A 21606-nucleotide genomic window follows, 5' to 3' on the forward strand; every position below is an offset into this window, starting at 1 on the left:
TCTAGTCAAGGCTATGGTTTTTCCAGTGGTCATGTATGGATGTGAGAGCTGGACTGTGAAGAAGGCTGAGCGCCGAAGAATTGATGCTTTTGAACTGTGGTGTTGGAGAAGACTCTTGAGAGTCCCTTGGACTGCAAGGAGATCCAACCAGTCCATCCTAAATGAGATCAGTCCTGGGTGTTCATTGGAAGGACTGATGTTGAAGCTGAAACTCCGATACTTTGGCCACCTGATGCCAAGAGCTGACTGATTGGAAAAGATATGGATGCTGGGGAAGACTGAAGGCAGGAGGAGAAGGGGACGACAGAGGATGAGAAGGTTGGATGGCGTCACCGACTCGATGGACATGGGTTTGAGCAAGCTCCAGGAGGTAGTGAAGTACAGGAAGCCTGGTGTGCTGTAGTCCATGGGGTCACAAAGAGTCAGACACGCCTTGGAGACTCAACAAGAACAACACGTTATATACTACTGATTTTACACAGTTCCGCCCTGGGCCTGGGCTCACGCTGTGGTCACTCCGTTTCCCGAGTGTTTCTAAATCTGCCACACCCCAGAAGAGCCCTTTGGGCTGGAAGAACGTGGCCTGTTTTCTGGGCGACACGTCAGGTTTCGCTGAGGAAGGCAGTCAGGCACACGGGGAGTGTTTCACGTCTGTGCGTGTGAACGGACACCTCCCAACTGCTATCTGGACACCAGTTTCCATTTTTCCCCCTTGGAAACGTTAACTCACAAACTTACAGATTGTGTCTGAGCATTCAATCTAATTCAATAAACCCTAACTGAGTGCTGGGCCCCACGCCATCTTACACAGCTCACTCTCAACAAGAAGGTGTGACAAGCAAGAAGTCGTTCCGGCCTCATCCTACCACTTTAAACGACAAATCAGCTGTTTAATAATCACAAGACGGGTCACACCTCCCACCAAAAATGTAACGATGGTTCTGTGCCCCCAGGACTGGGCAGGGGAGACGGCACTCCCTCAGGACCAAACAGTGAGGAGCCACCGACGCCACCGGGGCCTCCCTGGCGGCCCAGTGGCTAAGACTCAGTGCTTCCAGCGCAGGGGTGCAGCTGCACTTCCTGCTTGGGGAACTAAGGTTCCGCATGCTTCAAGGCGGGGCCAAAATAAAAGGCACTGACCTTGAAGCTCCAGAGCAGCCCCATGCGGAGGGCCGGCCGCGTGGGCGGCACGGTCAGCAGGGGCCCCGGGTCGGCTCTGCAGAAGCCCAGGGCCCAGGCCCGTGGGTCTGAATGTTGCTCTGCCTCCCCACCTTCTATTCCCCGCTGAGCAGTGGCCCCACCCCAGCTCCTGGTGAGAAGCTGACGGCCCCTACACGGTTCCTGCCATGTGCTGTTGCTTCCTGTGCTAACACCTTCCTTTCCTGAGCACCCTCCTGGAGACGCGCCTTCTCCCAGAGGAGGAGGGTATGGGGGTCACTGCACCCAGAGGGGTAGGGGTGGGGGTCACTGTGCCCAGAGGGGGAGGGGTGGGGTCACTGTGCTCAGAGGGGGAGGGGTGGGGGTCACTGTGCCCAGAGGGGGAGGGGTGGGGTCACTGCACTCGGGGGTCACTGCACCAGGGACGTGGGGGTCACCACACCCAGAGGGGGAGGGGTGGGGTCGCTGCGCCCAGAGGGGGAGGAGACAGCCTGCGTCCACCAGCCTCCCCTCCAGCCCACTCGCTGTAGGTGGGGGCTGCAGAGCAGACGCCCCCGGGAGCCTGGGGAGCTGGCCGCCTCCCAGCAGTATAAGCCATCACCTCCAGCACAGTGTGTGGTGGAGGGCTTGGGCAGAAAGGAGTCGGGCCTCTCCCTGCCTTCACATGAGCAGCAGACGCACGCGGTTCAGGCCTCAGGCCCCGTCACATGCTAACTGTGTCCCCCAAACCCATAGGAGGAAGTTTGGCCCCGAAGACCTCGGGTGCGAGTTTGCCTGGAGGTGGAGCCTCGAAAGAGGTGATCAAGTGGTGGGTGGGCCGTGGGCCACCCTGACTGGGGTCCTTGTAAGAAGAGATGAGGTCACGCACACAGAGGGACGGCCGTGTGAGAACGCGGGGGAAGACCACGTCCAGGTGGCAGAGAGAGGCCCAGGCAAACGAAATCTTCCCACACTCCGACCTCGGGCTTCCAGCCTCCAGGCCCAGAGACCTGACAGTCGGCCTCTGAAGACGAGCGTGGTCTAGAAACAGGCCTTTTGAAAAGGTAAATTCAAAGGTGACCCTTTAGCTTTCCAAAGGGCGGATGGGGGTCTGAAGAAGCCGTGCCCGTCACGGGTGTAAACGATGATGCTGACCGCAGCTCCATGCAGTCCCTGACCCGAGGCCTCCGTCTCCGGAGCGCTGTCCTGAGCTGCATCAGACCTGGTCACATTGCCTTGGAAACGCGTCTTCAGAAGCCAGCCTGGTTCACCGCCCCATCTCCCCTCGTGGTGACGCTGGGGCCCCCACCTCGCCCCAGGCCTGTGTGCTGCATGGTCAGGCCCCGCCTCGTGGCCCCCCTCCTGGGCTCACAACCCCCCCCGAAGCACCGCTACATGCACCCAGGGCTGCGGCGTCCGCACGTCTCCCCGCGGGGCAGGCCCTTGCTCCTCAGCTTCGTCGGAGGAAAATTATTCTCATTTTGGCCCCAATGCTTCCCGGTTTACTCGTCACAGCTGCAGGTCCACAGGCCCGGCATCTCACCCTCCCTGGGTTAGCCCTCACGGGGAACTCGCGGGGTGCTACCACTGAGCCTGTGTTGCGGATGAGAAAGCAGAGGTCAGAGGGTTCATCAGGGACTCGGGGCCGGGATACGGCCATGCTTCCTCGCTTCTGCCAGTTGTGGGGGCCTGGAGCCCTCGCCGCCAGCAGGACGTCCGTCTCCAGTCTAGCCCCGGGCTCGGCAGCCCCGAGGCTGTGCCGGACCCCGTGGCGGGAGGTGGCCCTGGTCGGGTGGGCTGCCGTCAGTGACTTCATCGTCAGCAGCGCAGCCTGTGACTGCGTGCACTTCTCCCGCGAAGGCCTCGCAGGGCCGCCTGCCTCCTCTAGGGGGAGGGCTGCCGGCTCCGTCTCACCCCCAGGAGGACTGGTGTGTCGAGAGCTCTGTACGGCAGCTCCCAGCGTGGGGCCTCAGCGCAGAACCCGACGACACGCCGCGTGGATGGGGTGGCCGGGGTGTGGGGCGAGGGCGCTCAGGGCCGAGGGCTCCCGCAAGGTTGGCCCCTTGCCGCCCTCCGGCTACAGTGGCCTGGCTCAGCAGCGGTCTGCTCCTCAGTCCCTCAGAGGCTCCAGGCTCTGCCAAGGGGTACGTTCCGTCCTGCACCTTGGGGGTGAGGGCGCCTCCCAGCAGGTTCCCGGTTGGCTCCTGGGGTCTGCTTGGACTTGGGCACCCGTGGCCCCCCCACTGTCGCGAGTGATCCTGGGGGCCGGCTGTCTGATGCCGGGAGCGGTCCTGACGGAGGGCCGGGAGGCCCAGGCATGGCACGCCCGTGTCCCGGCGGCCTTGATGGGTCAGCAGGTCGGGGGTCAGGTCCCGAGGTTTAGGTGCTCCGCAGCCCATGCGGACGCGGGCCCAGCGTCCATGTACCACTGACAAGACCGCCCGGCCCAGGGAGGTGGCCCCGTGAGAAAGGCCACGGTTCCTGAGCCTAAGAGACGAGCCACACCACCTGCCGTTGTGGTGAGACGGTGTAAAAGGCCGCGGGGACTCGCTTCTGCCTGTCTCCATGTCTTGGCCCCCCGTGCGGGGGATGACGACCAAGGCGGGCTGAGAGGCCCCTCTGTGCCCGGGTCAGGGGGCGGCGGCTCGGGCCGTGCCCAGTGGGGTCCTCATGGCCCCCTTGGCCTGTCTCCACGGGGTTTGCTCCCCACTCCGAGTCGGGAGGAGCAGCTGGTGACCCCCGTTCAGACGAAGTCGGTTAATGAGAGGGAGCTTTGAGTCCACGGGCCGGCCCAGGGCATGCAGGTGTCTGTGTGGGATGGTGGTGGGTGGGGGTCGCTGCCGTTGCGGGGGCTTGCCCCATGTTAGCGGGGCTGCGGGCAGCTGGGGGATGGTGGGTCAGCTCTGTGGGTCGGGACTCACCCAGAGACTACCACCAGGCTCCCTCTCACATTTGCCGTCACACACGGGAACCGAGAGACACAATTTCCTATGGAAAACATAATACTCTCACCTCCCGTTTGGAGGTGAGATACATCAGGTTGCAACTTGAAGGTCTGGAAATATGGAAACATCCACGACAAAGACTCTCAACACACGTCTCCCGGAGGGAACCTGCCAGATAAATGGCCCTCGCCGACGTGTTGGCCCCAGCACGGAATCTCATCAGAAATCTGAACTTTTGGATACATTTCCTTTTCTAAAAGGGATGTGTTCTCTAAAAAAATCAGCTCTAAAGTAATATGACCACAGTTACTTATCCACAGAGAAGTTCCCTGGTGACTCGGTCTGTAAAGAATCCGCCTGCAATGCAGGTGACCTGGGTTCAATCCCTGGGTGGGGAAGATCCCCTGGAGAAGCGAATGGCAACCCACTCCAGTATCCTTGCCTGGGGGTGCAGTCTGCGGGGTCACAGAGTCAGAGACGACTGAGCGATTGAGCCACAATCCACAGGAGAGGCTCTTCCTGGGTTGCTGCCTGTGGGCGCAGCAGGGCAGCACATCTGAGACCTGAGGGTGAGCTGTCTCCCCAGGAGACTGCAGACCCGGGACTCAGGATGCCCCCACGTCCACGCGGAGCCCTGGGAGCGTCATGCGGCCTGAGCCCTGGGCCCTCCGCCTGCAGGGGTGGGAGGAGAGCTGAGCTCCTGGACTTCGGCTTCCTCCTGTCCTGTGGTCTCAGATGTGTCCGTCAGTCTGTGAGGCACCTATATCTCCTGCCCTGGGACTCGCACATCCGGTAGTGAGGCCTCTGCCCACCGAGGTCACCGTGGGTGACCCGAGGCCTCACCTCCAGCTGCCCACCGAAGCTCTTTAGCGAACACGTGGTCTCCCAGCTGCTCTGGGGCGAACGTCTGTGTCTCCCACATTCCCTGGAATCCTGGCCGCCAAGGTGACGAGGGCAGAGGTGGGGCCCTTGCGCCGAGATCAGGGCCCACACGAGACCCCAGAGCTCCCTGCCCCCTCCCCACAGAGGACACGCTGAGAGGCTGCCATCTGAGAGCCAGGACACGCACTCCCACCGAACCCCACATCTGCCGGCCTTGTCTCAGCCCCCGCTTCCAGACCGAGGGACTTGAGCGTCTGCTAAGCCACCCGTCTGTGCTGGTCTCCTGCCGGGGGAACCCAGACACTGGCTTCCTGTGGCTGCACCCTAGCACGCATGCTGTTAGCAGATAAACACCTAGGAAAGTCCCCACGAAGAACAAACGTTTAACACAAGGGCGGCATGTGGGACCCACCCCAGGGCGGGTCTCTGGACTCTAAGTATGGTGGACACTCCTCCCCGATCACGAGGGCCCAGCTGCTCTGGGGGCAGCAGCCCAGGCTCTGCCCAGGGTCACCTGCAGCCCGCCCCCAGCAGGAGGGACTGTGGCCAGAGAGACGGTCCTGACCAGGGAGAGGGTGGGGACCACAGCTGTCAGGACCTGTCCACACGGTGCAAGGGGCTGAGTTATGAACGCGCGCCTCTTATAAAACCTGGACGGCAATTATGCACCAAGTACCACCTGCTGGAAGGGCGGGGGGCTTCCTATGGGGAGGCTTCTGTGCTGAGCGGGCAGCTGACCCTTCCCACAAGAAGCAGCATGGGGTGGGGGGGACATTTATTCACCGAGACGCTGCTGCTCAGAAAGCCTCGCACACAGTCGGCACTCAACTGTGTACATTGAGTTGGCGCTCACCTGTGCGCGTTCCCAGGGCAAACCCCACAGCTGTTCACTGGGGCCAGTGTTCTGTGTAGAGTGGGGACAACCCTCCCTTGGGGAGGCCTCGGGGGAAGGCTGGATATCAGGGTGCCCTCCCCTTACTGCCTCGCTAGTGTGCTGGGCAGTTGGGGACCCTCCCCCACCAACCCCACCTCTCCCAGCCGCTCCCCCGGTGGGCGGGGCGCAGGCTGGGCAGTTACCCCACCCCGACCCTCCCAGCCGCTCCCCCGGTGGGCGGGGCGCAGGCTGGGCAGTCAGGGACCGCCCCCCCAGCCTCTCCCGGCCACTCTGCGTGGCAGGGCCCGGGGCCTTACCAGGACCATGTGGCCGGTGGAGATGTCCATGTTGGGCTGCACGGGCTCCTCTGACCAGGACGAGGTGCTGCTCCGCGCGGAGGGGCTGGGCATGGGCCCGTCGCTGAACTGGGAGGACACACTGCTGACGCGGGACGTGTGCGCGGCCTCGGGGCGCTCGGTCGTGCGCACCGCCATGCGCTGACGGCACAGCTCCTGCAAGACAGCGGGCCGGTCAGAGCCTCCCACCTGAGTCCCGGGGCCGCGGGACAGGGCTCACCCGAGACCACGCGCACCCTACAGATATGCGCACAGACACACACAAGGGTAGACATGCTCCAGAGACAGGCATACGGACACAGACACAGTCACATACACAGACACACAGACACATAGAGTCACACACACAGACACACACATGCATAGACACACAGAGACACGCACACACACACACACACACACAGAGTCACACACAGACACACACACACAAAGACACACACACACGCACACACAGACACACACAGACACAGAGTCACACACACAGACACACACACGCAAAGACACACACAGACACGCACACACAGACACACACAGTCACACACACACACGCAAAGACACACAGAGACACGCACACAGACGCGCACAGGCTCAGGCGGGGCTGCCAGGCCCACCGTGGCCGCCCTGGCCCGGGTGCTGTGTGGACAGACTTCAAGCGCCTCCTCCCTCCTCAGAATGTGGGCTCTGGTGGGGGCAGGGGTTATACTGAAATACAGACACTTGTACTTTCGTCACAGCACTAGGAAAAAACCCTCTTTTTGGTTCTTCTTGTTCCCAAAGCCTCGCTTGCAGCGGTGAGGCCGCGCAGGAGAGAATCAGCAGAAGCACACACGGGGGACCGTGCAGGGTGGACACGGACGGGCCTGCCGGACAAGCTCCCTGGGGCTGACGGAGCTTGGCTGGGTCACCGCAGGGCCTCAGGGCCCCGGCACAGGGGTGTGTGACCAGCCTGGCGGGGGAGGCCCAGCTGTGCCCGTGGCCGCCAGACTCAGGGCTCAGTGGTCACCCGGCCCCCAGGAGATCTGGCTGGACGCTCCCCCCTTCTGACCCACAGAAGTGCCTTTGGGGGGATCCCATCAGTCATGCTGTGGTGACTCCCAGCCCTGCCCAGCGAACGCTGTCAGCAGAGCCGTCCAGCAGAAGGATGTGGAGAGAAAGTCTACAAGAGAATCTTGGCCCACGAGTTGAAGACTGCTCGGGACAAAGAGGCGGTGTGGAGACCCGAGGCTCCTCCTCTTCCCTGGTGCCCTCGGGGGCTGCACCTCGCACACCCGGCTGCTGTCCTGGCCTCAAGGTCCTGCGGGCAAGGAGGTCTCCGCTCTGTGTCCTCTCACCCGGCCGCCTGTTTCTGGGACTAAAGCTCGTCCTGAGGCCGCTGAGGGCTCGCTCTCCCCGGGGACACTGTGCTGACCCTTCCCCGGGTCAGAGGATGGCTCAGGTGCGCTGTGAGGGGGGCCACCTGGCGGAGAGCCCCCAGCCCCGTCTGAGCATCTGCAGGGGGCGGGGTGGGCACTGCAGAAGCCAGCGCAAGAGACCAAAGGGAAGGAAGGGCGGTGGTGAGGGGGGCCCTGCCTCTCTCCCCCAGGGCTCAGGAGTTACCCATGGCTCCCAGACAACCAGTCTGCTTGAGACTTCCCCCTCGGCTTCACAGAATCTTAGAAGCAACAAGGAGCCCAACACAGCGGGTGTGCTCAGTTGCGTCCACAGGCCACCTATGGACTGCTGGCCAGGGCTCCTCTGTCCGTGGGAGTCTCCAGGCACCAAGGCTGGAGTGGGTTGCCACGCCCTCGTCCAGGGCATCGTCCCGACTCAGGGATCGAACCCGCATCTGCTGCGTCTCCTGCACCACAGGCGGGCTCTTCACCACCGAGCCACCAGGAAGCCGCACGGCAGGTGACTGTGCCGATACGGAGGCAGATGCCTCCAGGGCCAAGTCCACCTCCCACCGCTTCCCACTTAGGCACCGCGGATGTCACCTGACTTTGAGAAAAGCACACCGAGAACTTTCTGCAGTAACTTGCGAGGTTTCATGTCATTCACCCAGAAGAACAGAAAATGCCCTCCAAGAACGGCTCCTCTGGGGAAGAGGATCTGAGAAGCTGGCAGTTCACCCCCCGAACAGTAGAACATCAGGGCAGCTGCTGTCTGCCCTGGAGGTGCTGGGATGAAGGGCGACGGGCACCCCGGGTTCCATCCTTCCTCGGTCCCCATGGAGAGGGCGCGCCCTGGCGGGGCCCCTGCCTGGCCAGACTCCCTGTGTGACCTCGGGCGAGGCATTCAGGGCTCGACCTGAGTGCTTTCACCCTGAGACGGAAGGAACCGGAGAGCGCAGAAGACTCAAGGGTTCCAGTATGCGGAACGCCAGCGAGGCCCCGAGTGAGGTCCATCACAGACCCTGTCACCATTCCTGTCACTGACCAGTGCGGGAGTGGGGGGCTCCCCTCACTGACCAGTGCGGGAGTGGAGGGGGTCCCTCATTGACCAGTGCAGGAGTGGAGGGGCTCCATCACCGACCAGTGCGGGAGTGGGGGGGCTCCCCTCACTGACCAGTACGGGAGTGGAGGGGCTCCCCTCACTGACCAGTACGGGAGTGGAGGGGCTCCCCTCACTGACCAGTGCGGGAGTGGAGGGGGTCCCTCACTGACCAGTGCGGGAGTGGAGGGGGTCCCTCACTGACCAGCGTGGGAGTGGGTGTTGGTGCAATTAAGACAGAACCGTTCTCTAAACCAGATCAGCTCTCGGTGGCCTGGCGAGTTAGAGACACTTTTCTGGAAGCAGGAGTTTTAGAGGTGGGGGTGCCCCAGATCACCCCACGGCCTCCTCACGAGTCACTGGTGATTAGGACCGACTTGGAGAGCCGGCCCAGCCCACACAGGTGCCCGTGGCCCCCCAGGACTGGCCCTGCAACTCAGGCCCAGCATTCTCCAGGCCGCTACTGAGAGTGGATTCTCCTTGTGGGTCTCTGTGTTTTAAATAAAAGCTGCAGCAACAATCCAAGAGAAGCTGTCACCCCCGCATCCAAGAGCACCAACACTGACCACAGGGGCCCCAGGCTGCAGAGGAGGCCCCTTGCCTGCCCAGAGCGGGGCTCCGGGCCGCGCAGGCCCACTGCCGGGGGGGCCCACGCAGGGTCAGGCCTCTTTCACCTGCATATAAAAGTGGGTGTAGCCGCTAAGGGGGGGACGCTTGACCTCAAACTGACCACAGTCCAGCCTCTACATGATAAATGATGAGGTGGGATGAGCTGAGAGGTGGTGGAACCAGGGGAGGGTCAAGCAGAGATGAGACACCCGGGGGCTGGAGCCACTGCTCCTGGGGGCCTGGGAGGGCCCGGCCTGGTGCAAGTGGATGGGTCGGGGGGAGGTGATACGCCCGGGGCCCAGCAGCCGCCTCGCCCCAGCTCCCGCAAGTCACCAGCAGAGGTGAGTTCCGAGGGCCCTGAGCAGACACTGGGCAGCCCTGCCTCCGCAAAGCCACCCCTCTGGACAGCACACCAGGCCGCCCTGGCTGAACGCAGGCCCCCTGGAGCCCAGCGCCCTGCACCTGCTGCTCCAGAGGCTGCGATGGGAACAGCAGCATCCCCCACACTGATTCTCTCCTGGCTCCTGGAAGCGTCCATCCACTCACATCCGGAGTGCAATGCTGACGCTGAGTCCTGGGGATGGCAGTTGTCGGCTGTGTGACCTTGAGCAAACCGGCGAGCCTCTCTGTGCCCCCACCTCCTACTCTGAAATGGGGACACAGGCAAAGCCCTCTGGAGGCCCGCGTGGGAGACCAGGCTCAGGTGGAGCGTTCAGGAACAGGCCTGAGCTCCCAGGTGACCATCAGTGTCATCACGAACTGTCTCAGCAAGGCTCCCACCCGACACTGGACGCTGGGGCCTCGAGGGGTCAGGACGGGAGCCCCATGGGCGGACGAAGGCTGATGTGGAGGCCAGGAGGTGGGCAGTGAGGGCAAGAGGGCAGGAGGCCCACGTGGCTGGAAGAACGCCCCAGGAGGGTGGCTGCAGGTGGGGGAGCAGGGGGCCAGGACCTCCGTGTCACCCCTTGGGGAGCAATGCCGGGCTCCCACCACACACCCTTGCTTGGCCCCCCCTGGGGGACCTGGGTCCGGAAGCAACAAGGGTGGTCTCTGCACCTGCGTGGCTGCGGCAGCGAGGGTCAGAGCCGCGCTCCCTGGTCCCCCCAACCTGCAGCTCGGCTCCCCGGGGGTTTGCCTGCTGCAGTCCTCGAGGCTGGGGTCCCAACGTTGCCCTCTGGACCCGAGACATGGGGACGAGCTGTGTCTGGCTCGGATTAGTAGGCCGTGGCACTGTCAGAAGCTGTGGGGCTTGTCTGTGCTTGCTGCAGGACCACAGAGCTGAGTGCCATGCCGTGCCCGCAAGCAGGCAAGTCCCACCCCCGCCACAGCTCCTGACCTAACCCAAGAGCGCCAGACCGGTCCGTCCACAGCCAAAAAACAGGGCTCACCCCACAGTGGTTCAGTCTGACCCGCCCCAGTCTGACGATGAGCACACCCCCCTGGAGGGGACACGCAGGTCCCTGTGTTTGAGGAAAGGGCTCGAGTGAACCTTTGGTCCTGGCTCCTTCCACCCAGTACCGGGCAGAGTCCCTCACGGTCACTGCAGCCACCTCCCCGACCGGCGGCCACGTCACCCCCTACACGGTCGCAGGATGCTCTGGGTGAACCCAGAGAGGCAGATGGTCATAGAAAGATGCGGAAATCCTGGGGGTCACTGTGCAGCCTTTTAAGTTAGTCCTTTATGTTGATTACAGCTTGTAAGTTAATAATAGAAATTCTATATTTTGTCCATGCTCTGAGCAATGCTTGAAAATTAAAATTTTCAAAGGAAAAATGAACTTTTTAGAACATACCTGCCCTAGTAATGGTCTGGCAAGGAGACTGACTGGGTGGATTTTCACTGCCCAGGTGTACGGTCTTGTGGCAAGGTCCCAGTCTGTGGGTCTCGCAGCGAGGCCGCCTAGTGCGGCGGGTTCACCAGGCTGCCCGCCCCTTGACCAGATGGGGAACCTGCAGACAGAGCCTCATTCTTCATTCAAAAGGACCACGTCTCCCGAAAAAGGCATCCGCAGTCCCCATGGCGACAGCGAAGGCATGAACCCGCTGACCCCTCAGGCGACAAGAGAGCGCACCAGCTGGGCTTAACCACTTATTTAAATGTAACGTGCAGTTCACAACGTGAGTTCCCATCACACGGAGCTGCGACCAGGCCAACGCGCTTCCCTGAGTTCACTGCCTGCATTTACGACCAGGAAGGACCACGCAGCATCGTCGCGTGATAAACGCTGCAGTCGCCAAGACCAATCTCCTGTAGGTGACAGCCTGTGACAGGGGGTGAGAGTGCAGAGCTATGAGCTGTGATCATCCAGGGAAGGTGGCCCACTTGAGCGAAAGGACACTGATCACGCTGAATGAACTCCACAGCCGGCTCTGAGAGAAACCCAGAGACAAGCCCATTCACGTTTGGGACTTTTCCTCATTCATAACCCTGGCAGCCAGCAGACAGGGCAGAGTCCACGCCGAGCACTCACTCCCTGGGTGAGGTCACGGGAACCCTGAATGAAAACTATGGGACACAGCCCATCAAGGTACGAACTAGTGTGTGTGTGTATGTGAGTCACTCAGTCGCGTCCAACTCTTTCTGACTCCACTGACTATAGCCCATCAGGCTCCTCTGCCCGTGGGATTTCCCAGGCAGGAATACTGCAGTGGGCTCTGTCTTCTTCTCCAGGGGATCTTCCCGACGCAGGGAACTTGCGTCTCCTGTGCTGGCGTTCTTCACCGAGCCACAGGGAAGCCTGCGGACCACAGCGCAGCCTCACTGAAATCAGTCCCCTTCAACTTTGCAGACGTGGCCACGTCCTGAGCACAGACGAGAGTCTGGCAAATAGCCTTTGCTCGGCTGGACAGCACCTTCCAGCCCCTCCACCGAACAAAAAATCTTTAAGGAGTTTAAAGATCCAGACTAACTCTCTCTTGATTAAAAACGGACTCTGCTCATGATCTAGGACATGTTACTCTCATAAGAATGATCCTGGGCATTTAGCATGATGCCCTTGAGTGGATAAAGGCAATTATCATCCTCAGGTCCCGATTCACATGACTCAACAACCAAGGGCAATCCATTACGAAGAGGAAGATGGGCAGACTCAGTCACAGGCGCCTTTTGCTCGCAGACCTACATGCAGGGTCGACCAGCCATGTGTGGCTTCCCTTCAAACGTCTCTTGGCTCAGGGTGCCCCTCGTCCATCCCTGCAGAGTGGGCGCCAGCACAGAGCAGGAGCCCCGGGGCTGTACCCGCAGACATGGGGCTCCCTTACCCCCGAGCACTCTCTGCGGCTGTGACCGGAGCTCAGGGAACACTCCCACTAGGAGTCTGGCCGGATCTGTTTCTCCTCACAGTGCCTGCGCTTTAGCAGGAGAGAAGACGGCGAGTGTGAAGGAAAAGAAGTACTTTTCCAACAGCGAAGAGGAAACCGCCTGTTTGGGGCCACGCTGCTGTGGTTTCCAGGACGCCGGTCTCTGGGGAGCTGATGCTTCTCTGCGCGGCTGTGTGTCTTCAGCTTCTGGACTCTCTCAGGTCTGGGGACGGTCATGGAGAGGACAGATGCAGTGTCCCGAGCTCCTGTGGGGGGCGGTGCGCACGCAATCACGTGGAGATGGGGCCCTTTGGCCGGCGAGCCCACAGCAGCATCAGCAGCGTCGATGGGGCCTCTCCTCTTGGGGAGCAGGGGTTCCTTGCCATGAGCATCTCAGGAGCCAGCCCAGGGAGAAGATGGACCCAGTGGAACAGATAGCTTGGCCCAAGACAGACCCCATCCTTGGGTCAAGGGGGTTGGGGGACAGAGCTTGGCCCGAGACAGACCCTGCTCCACCAAGCATCTCGGGTCAAGGGGGTCCAGGGACAGAGCTCGGCTGGAGACACACCCCGTCTACGCCAGGCATTTCGGGTCGAGGGTGTCCAGGCAACGACTCCCACCCAGAAGCCTCGGGCCTGAGTCCCAGCTTGGCCGCTCAGCAGCTGCGAGGCTTTGGACAAGCCGCCTGTGTCTGGACGTCAGCCTCCTGACCTGTGGAGGTGGGGATGGTGGCAGAAGGGCTGCACAGGGCCGTAGGGGGCATTCCAAGAGCGAATGGGCAAAGAGCCAACACAGGGCTGGGGCGTGAGGCGAGCGTGCAGCCGCCGACCACACCTTCCTTCTGCTGGACACGGGCTCCCCGACCAGCTTCCTGGATCACGCATGGGTGTGCGGGAGCAGTCAGGATGCCTGGTCAGGTCCTCCTCCCAGGACACCACAGCTGAAAGGCGGGGTTCCACGCGCACTGTCCCCCTGCTGGGGAGGGCACGGGCCATGAGGAACCCAGTTTGCCGACCGGCCACTGTCTACAGTGGGAAGGATCTCTCCCCTCCCTTCTTGGGGAAACCAGGGTTCAGAAGTCTCTAAAGAGAAAAGAATAGCACTTCAGTCCCCCTAAAATCCAGTACTCCATCACAGAATCATCAAACATGTGCCGCACGTGTCCTGAACGCGTCCTCGTTGGTCAAGAGAGGTGAGACGGGGCGTGAACCTCCCATGAAGCCAACGCGGGGCCCCCCTCCTGGCACCGTGCAGGGCGCCCCCTCAGTCCATCCAGCCCCGCCAGCCACCCAAGCGGGCAGGTCCAGAGAACAGAGTCAGCACAGCATCCGCTGAAGCTCTGAAGCCTCCCACTCCAGGGGTCCTCAGGGCGCGGGCGTGCGGGGGTGTGGGGGGCAGGAGGGGGTGCAGGGATGTGGGCTCAGGAGCCAGGCTTGCACAGCGTGTGCAGATCTTTGTCTGTGAAGCCACCTGCTTCCCCCGCTACCTCCGGCCGCGGCCCTGGGTGCGTCTGCAGTGTCCACTGTCCCTACACTGTAGCACAATCTGCAAAGTGAGTCGAACAGGACTCTGGCGGCAGAAGGCCACCCTCACACGTGGAATCTTATCTGACGGGAACCTGGACCGAGTGGGGCTTGCTCTGAGAGACAAGGCCTGCCGTCCCCAGACTGCGCCCGAGGAAAAACAGGACTCCCCGGGCTTCAGAACAGCCTCTTTGTACCTTTCACGGAGCAGTGGGAACAAAGCAGCAGACGCCGAGTGTGCACACAAAGGCCCTGGGTTTGTGGGGCTATTTGGGATCGTAATTAGTGCAGCAGCGCAAAGCTGGGGAGGGACGCGCAAAGCTGGGAGAGAGCGAAAGGGGTTCATTACGTGCCCCGGGGGGTGGGGGTGGGGGGGCAATTACTCTCCGGGCGGATAAAAATGCTGAAAAGGAGCGGCTGCCCTGGGAGGCCTCAGCCCAGCTCCAAAGGCACTGCGGACCCCACAACATGGTGAGAGCAAGGGGCACAGGCGACCCCAGAGTGGCGTTCGGGGGGTCACATGCAAGAGGCCACGGAGATGCCATGACGGAGGGCGCCACGAACATGCTCGGAGGTGGCGTGACCACAAGCACCACGGCAAAAGGCCCGCGGGCAGCAGGGGAGCCCTGGGTCAGGCCCTCAGGGTGAGGCCCAGGCACGTCTCCTCTTCCCGCTCAGTTTGCTGGTTTGTAGTTGACTGATCAGGCTTCACTTTCCCAATAAAACCCCACACGAGGTATGTCTAACACACGGCAACTTCTACGTCCAAAACGAATGAACGAGTGAAATGTCTGACCTGGACACTCCGGGTCCGGGAACGTCCATCGAGAAAAAGCACAGGAAGAAGAGTGGAGCCTCGCCTGGTGCGCCGGGCTCGCCCCCAGCAGCTGTGACGCGTGACAAGTGTGACCGGCAGGAACAGCCTCGAGCAGGCCGCGAGCACAGACTCACGCTGGGTGAGGGTGGGGTTTCACGGGGCCCCTCCCACTGAAAGCAGCTCATCTGCTCGGCGTTGCCCTGGGACGTGGACACAGATGTGCGCTCTGTGCACCCCAGGACAGCTCTCCCCAGTGGCCTCGTAAGGGATCGGGTGCCCCGGCTGTTTCTGGGTAGGAAGCAGAGGACCCGGGGGGGTTAGAGGCGCAGCAGGGGCAGTGGGCGGGGTCCCCGATCCAGGCCGCCTTCTGCTCTCTGGACGAGAGCTGGCGCTCAGCCTGTCTCTCCAGCCCTGGCGTGTGTCACGGGGTCCCCACCACTCGTCCTGGACCCTCTTCACTGCATCCACCAGCTGCTCAGTGATGCCCAGATCACGTTTACATTCCCCTGGCAGAACAGCATGCTCACCCGTGCACAGACCATGTGCATGCATGTGCACACACATGCACGCACACATGTACACAGCGCACACACCATGCACACACGAATGTGTGTATGTGCACACACATGCACACACACACACATCCACGCATGTGCCCATGCAGGGGAGAAGCCCGTCTCCAGAGTGAATCCTGAGCTGGCCTGAGAGTCTCCACAAGCCGGTGCTCATTCTGACCTTTAACCTGTGCCCCACCAGCACCCCGACACCCTGAGAACAGCTGTGGCTGCAGACCCGGGCTCCTCTGGCGAGACCGCAGCCGCCTTCGGTGCCGGCTCCCGTGGCACCAGTCAACTGTGAGGACAGCCCCCCGGCAGCAGTGTTTACGGAGCAACAGTGAGTCACGGCTCCCGCCTTGTAAACGCTTTCTGTAAATGAGAGGTAAGGACACAGACTCATCTCTGCTGACAGAGGTGAGAAGGGCGTCCCGCTCGCTTCCCCGTCTGGAGCAGTCCACGGTCAGAGATGCGCGGCCGCGACAGTGACCCTGCCTGCTGTCCAGTTACCGCCACGTGGACAGTCCTCGCCTGCCAAACCGAGGGCAGCGGTCACTTTCTTGTTCTCTGTCCCCCTCGGTGTCCAGCACAGATCAATGAGGCTCTCCCGATGCCCGCTCATCAATGGGTACCGCCTGCAGCCAGGAGCCCCTAGGGCCCAGGCCCCCCACGCTGGGCAGTGGCCGAGACGCTGAGGGCAGGGCCGCCCCCACGAGAGGCTGCGGGCGGTGGGGCTGCCTGGGGGCTGGACTCAGGTCCTCGGGTGGGGCTGGGACATCGCTGGTGAGCCTTAGGTGAAAGCTCGAGACCGGTCTCATTTTCTATAGCTCTCTAGTGCAAGAGATGAAATCACCAAATTACGGCTGGCCTGCTGCCTAAAGATGGGCCCAGAAGACACATTACTAAGTTCCTCCCCGGTGTGTCTGACTCGTCCACGTCCACAAGGCCCCGCCCCGAGCCTGAGTGTCCTTTCAGACCTGGGACACACGCCGTCGGCTCTGTTTCTGATCACCATCAGGGTGAAACCGGGGAAGAGCTGTGACGAGGAGAACACAGGAAGGAAACACGTAACTCCACGAGTATCTTCTCTCCTAACCCACAGTTACCATGGTTTCCGCAATGATCTCTGATGCTTCAGCTGAAAGCCGGAATTCATGGAGATGCAGGAGAGAGTGTGTCTGACCCACAACCTCGGCAAGACCCAGAAGCCCTCACAGGAGGGTTCCCGTCCACAGGAGGATTCCCGTCCAGCTAGAAGCCCCCAGCAGGGCCACCGTCCTTAAGACAAATAAAACAGCAAACACAAAGCCCGAACTTCCTGGACTCCTGCAGCTGACAGCTCCCTGGGTCCTGAATGTCAGAGACGCCTCATAGCTCACATTCGACTCGGCCTCTGAGGGCAAAGGCAGTCTGGAGTGGCTCCACTGTGTGCAGGGGCGTTTCAGGTTCATATTTCATATTCAGACAATAAAAAACGGCCACGTCAAGTGGAAACAAACTGCGCACCTCTTCAGGGAGCCCTGGTCCTGACGCAGACGTGGACGAGCAGCCGTCTCCTACCAGCAACGTTTGCACCTCCCTTATTTTCTCCTTGCTCAGCAGATACCGAAGCCCCAAGGTCTGTCATCACCGTCGTCTCGTTCATCCACATGTGGAGCTCAACACGCACCCCGTGCTGCGTGCTGGGCACTGCTCTCAACGCTGGAGGTTAAGGGTGATGTCTTCACGAGAGTTCTAAACACGCCCCCCGACCGGCTCCTCTCATGACGATACCTTAGACCCACCTGCCAACCAGGCTTTCCCGGGCTCTGAGCGGTCCCTGCTGAGGCTGAGCGTTCATTCCACAGATCCTCACCTTCTTTTCAGAGGACACGCAGGGGAAGGAACAAGCCAAGTTCTGGTCTGGCTCAGCCCGGGGCGAAAGCCCCTCCAGAAGTGAAGGGCGGTCCAAGGTGCCAGGAGGGGTCCCTCAGGAGGGGCCACGCTGGGCGGGCGGCGGGTGTGGGGTCCGGCCGGGGGACAGATGGGACGCTCGAGGGGGCAGAGCTGGGGGACGGCTTTCCGAGTGAGGGCTGCAGCCTGCACAAAGGTTCCAGGACAGAGGAGCTCAAGGGAGGCCCAAGGCCAATACAGAGCCAGGCAGGGGCACAAAAGGGCTTCCCAGCTCCCCATCACACCTGCAGCCTTGTTAAGGCAGAGGCAGGGCCGCGGGGGCCGCGGGCCGGGAGGCAGCTGCCTCCGCCTCAGAGACAAACTCACAGCATCCTTCGGGGACCAGTTACGCCACCGAAGCTGCTGTGAATGGCGACGCGGCCCCCCAACACTGACGCACAGGGTGATGGGGGCAAGTCACCGTCAGTCCGTTTGATCTCGGTTCTCCCAGCTGTGAGGTGAGGGCGCTGACCTCTGAGGCCAGCAGGAACGTCTCAGGCTGTCACCGCCAGGAAGGCACAGGCGCCCAGCTTCCACAGCAGGTCCAAGCTGGCCGCGGCCCTGGAGGAAAGCCCCAGAAGGGGCATCCCAGGAGAGGCCCCGAGAGCAAGCAGACACGTGGGGCACTGCTGGCCAGGGCCCGGGGCCATGAGTCGCAGGTTGCTGGAGCCAGCGTGAGGTCTGTGCACCCAAGACGCGCCCCAGGAATCTGTCTCAGGAAGCGGGGGGCCACAGGATGGGGGACCAGAGTTAAAACGCACCACTTAACGACCACCATTTGGGAAACACAGGGTCTGAAGTCAGAAAAGAAAGTTCGAAAGCAAACAACAGGGGAACTGAGGTTTTTTTCCCCTTGGCGTTTCAATGTCAAGTTCTGCGGTCGCTGAACTCAGTACTTCCCTTCTCCCTGGATGTGGGAGAGGAAGGGGAAGCCGGGGTGGGGATGACTGGGGGCAGGTAAACAGCTGAGACTGCCCTCCCAGCTGACGGCTGCTGCACAAGCAACGCTTTCCTCCCACCCAAGACCACCGTGGACTCTACTTAAAGAGCACGGTGTTCGGGATTACGAAGGATGTAATCTAAAGAACATTCCTCTCACTTGTTATTCTTCTGCTTCACTGTCTATAAAACAAGAAAACGATAAAATGCTTACATATAAAACAAATCCCAACTCCTAACTCTAGAGGATATACGTCTAGTTCCATACTGACACTGGCGCCCTGGGCAGTGTTAGAGCCCCAGCGTCCGTCACACAGACTCTTCTAGCTCGTCTGCGATGAAACATCACTAACCTGTGCTTCCTGTCCGTAACCCTCACACACCTTACACAGCCGAGCATCTTAAAGCATCTGGCCTTTCCTGCTGATGCAATCATTTGTGAGCCTTCCTTTTTTCATTCTCCAAATAGTCACAGACGCATGCAAACACACACCCAGATACCGAACTTTGCTGGTTGCATTATTTTTTACATTAAAGAACCTTAAAACACTACTTTTTCACGACTGTCGCCTTCCTAATAGGAAGTCACCTGTATGAATACCTTGCCCTTGCTAATAAATAACCCACCACAATTCCATTCTTAATTATCAGCAAGTCTTTCAAAGCAGGAGTGCTTTGGCGGGCTTTCCTCATAGCTCAGTTGGTAAAGAATCTGCCTACAATGCAGAAGACCCTGGTTCAATTCCTGGGTCAGAAAGATCCGCTGGAGAAGGGATAGATTACCCACTCCAGTATTCTTGGGCTTCCCTGGTGGCTCAGCTGGTAAAGAATCCTCCTGCAATGCAGGAGACCTAGGTTCGACCCCTGGGATCCCCTGGAGAAGGGAAAGGCTACCCACTCCAGTATTCTGGCCTGGAGAATTCCATTCATGGGGTCACAAAGAGTCAGACACATCTGAGCAACTTTCACTTCCAAAATAGAAAACCCCAACGGAGACTCAAATGTTTTGAGCCACAAAGTTTAAGAGCTGTTAATTAGATGGAGAAGAGAAACACTGTTACGGAGCTTCTCCCCCGTTGGGCATCCCTCTGGTGACGTCTCCCGAAGAAGTGACTCGCGTGCAGCACAGACACGCCCCCCGGCTCCTGGAACTCCCACCTCCATCTGTCCAAGATGCTCTCGGATCTGGGCTCGACCGCCTCCAAAGGCCTCTCTCTCCTCAGTGTAAGCGTCAGCTCCAAGGAGACGCCTCTGTCCATGGCCCAGACTCCGGCCCCCTCCTCTCCCAGGCACCCTGCCTCTTGTCTCTCCGTCTGAGCCCCCTCGCTCACCTCCTCTGGGAAGTCCTCCCTGACCACCGCAGGCTCCCAGGGGCCCCTCTCAGAGCTGCTCGTCTCAGGCACGTGCCTAACCCAGCGTGAACCGGTCCTCCCTGTAAACTGCTTCGAAACAGAGTTCTCTTCAGCCCCTGCCGCTTTAGAAACCATGATGTCATCACTGGAAGAAGTGGATTCTGGAAAAGACTTTCTGGAAGAGGCGTACTTCTCTCGAGGCACGTGGTCTTCCCGAGGCTCCCCAAGACGTCCCTCCCCCAGGGTGAGCTGCAGGCCAGCAGGGACCCAGACACACAGGCCGTGCAGCTGCTGGCCAGGGGTGGGGACTGAGGCACACACACTCCACGCCAAAGGGGCCTCAGGAGACAGCGGTGTGGACGCTGGGCCTGCCCGGGCGGGTGAGTGCGCCGCCCTGCGTCGGGGGCTCACAGGTGGCCGTCCCCCGCGCCACGTCCCCGCATGGTCCCCTCTGACGTTTGGAAACCACTGTGCCCTGCCTGACTCCCCTGGGTTGGGCTGTGCAGCTGCTCTTTCCGAAGCGTTCTCCCCTCGTAAACACACACTTCTGTGGCCTCCGACGGTCGGAGCCAACAGCCCTCGGCTTTCCCCTCAGTGAGCTCTGCCCTCTGTTGTGCCAGGCCCATGTCAAGTTAAGAGCTGGGCTTGGCCGCCTTTGATGGGCGGGTGCACGTCACTGTGCGTGGCACGGGGGGCCCCCGGGGGCACAGGTGCCATCGGGCCAGCAGGGGCTCAGGAGCTGACCGGGCAGCGCTGCGGGGCTCTGCCCATGGCCGCCCGCGCCAGGCCCATCCTGGAGGCCTGGTGGACAAACAGCGGGCTCTGCAGGCGCAGGCCTCTGTGGAGCCCCCTCACCTTCACGGGGACGCGCGCTCCCCGGGGCCGGGCCAGCAGGAGCTGGGGAGCGGGAGGCAGACCCCGGAAGGGGAGGCGGGTTGTGGGCCTGTCGCTGGGCTTCGCGGGACCGCCTGGCTCACTCACGGGACCCCGGCCTCTGATTACCTGCCTTTTAGCATTCCCTCCCGCCCTCCTGCCGTCTGGGTCTAAATCCCCGTTGAATCCATTTTCACACTTCCCTGCACTCTCGCAGGCTTCTCCTCCCAGCGCCCACCTTTCAGCAGAGCTTGGCATCGCCGAGAAGCCCACAGGGGGTCTCCTGGGACACCAGGCCGCACACGGGCTCCGCCGCCTGCTGAGGGGCGCCCGCGGCCGGGCGAGGGGAACAGACGCGCTGGACTCAGGAGGCCCTGGACACACACACACGAGTCCACCTTCCTGCAGACGGTGGAGGACGGCGGGACTGACCTCCACGGACAGACGGGGAGCAGCGCCCCACGGACACCACGGCCACTGTCCCCACAGCCCGCCTCGATCAGCGCCCTCCCCACAACGTCCTGGACTCCCCAGGACAGTCAGGCCTCGGGTTTCTCTGGCTTTCCCCAGGAGCACACTGCTATTCTTGCAGAACGTATGTGCTCAGCTGCGGTCCAGGAAACGTGCCTGCATCTCTGGATCAGGGTCTAAAGCAGAGAGAACAGCCCTTGCAGGGCAAGAAGTCAGAGACGTTCACCTGAGCTGGGGGGGCCCGAGCCGCGCCTCCAGAGGAAGCCACACCCACCAACACCCGAGTGCCATGGTCAGCACACACACCGCGGTCAGCACACATGCCGCGGTCAGCACACACGCCGCGGTCAGCACACACGCCGCGGTCAGCACACACAGCCGCTCCCTGAACAGCACATAGAGGCGAGGTGCCGGGCGCCTCCGTGACCTTCTCGGACCTTCTAGAGCCCAGGGACCAGCCCGATGCGCTTCCCTTCCCGTCCCGTGGGTGAGGAGCATGGGGCCCGGGGACATGGCTGGCTGCTGCCGCCAGGCGGGGGGGCAGGGCCGTCCACGAGGTCAAACACTGGGAGG

General features: G+C 61.4%; 1 protein-coding gene across 1 annotated transcript in view; it reads right to left on the reverse strand.

Annotated features, from left to right (window-relative positions):
- Positions 1-21606, reverse strand: part of PTPRN2 (protein tyrosine phosphatase receptor type N2) — a 605862-nt gene that overhangs the window by 84597 nt on the left and 499659 nt on the right. Inside the window, exon 14 of the mRNA XM_070369001.1 lies at positions 6156-6350. Within this exon, the coding sequence (XP_070225102.1) occupies positions 6156-6350 (195 nt within the window). The remainder of the gene's footprint in view (positions 1-6155; positions 6351-21606) is intronic.

The sequence above is a fragment of the Bos mutus genome, chromosome 4 (assembly GCF_027580195.1).
Source record: "Bos mutus isolate GX-2022 chromosome 4, NWIPB_WYAK_1.1, whole genome shotgun sequence".
NCBI lineage: Eukaryota > Metazoa > Chordata > Mammalia > Artiodactyla > Bovidae > Bos > Bos mutus.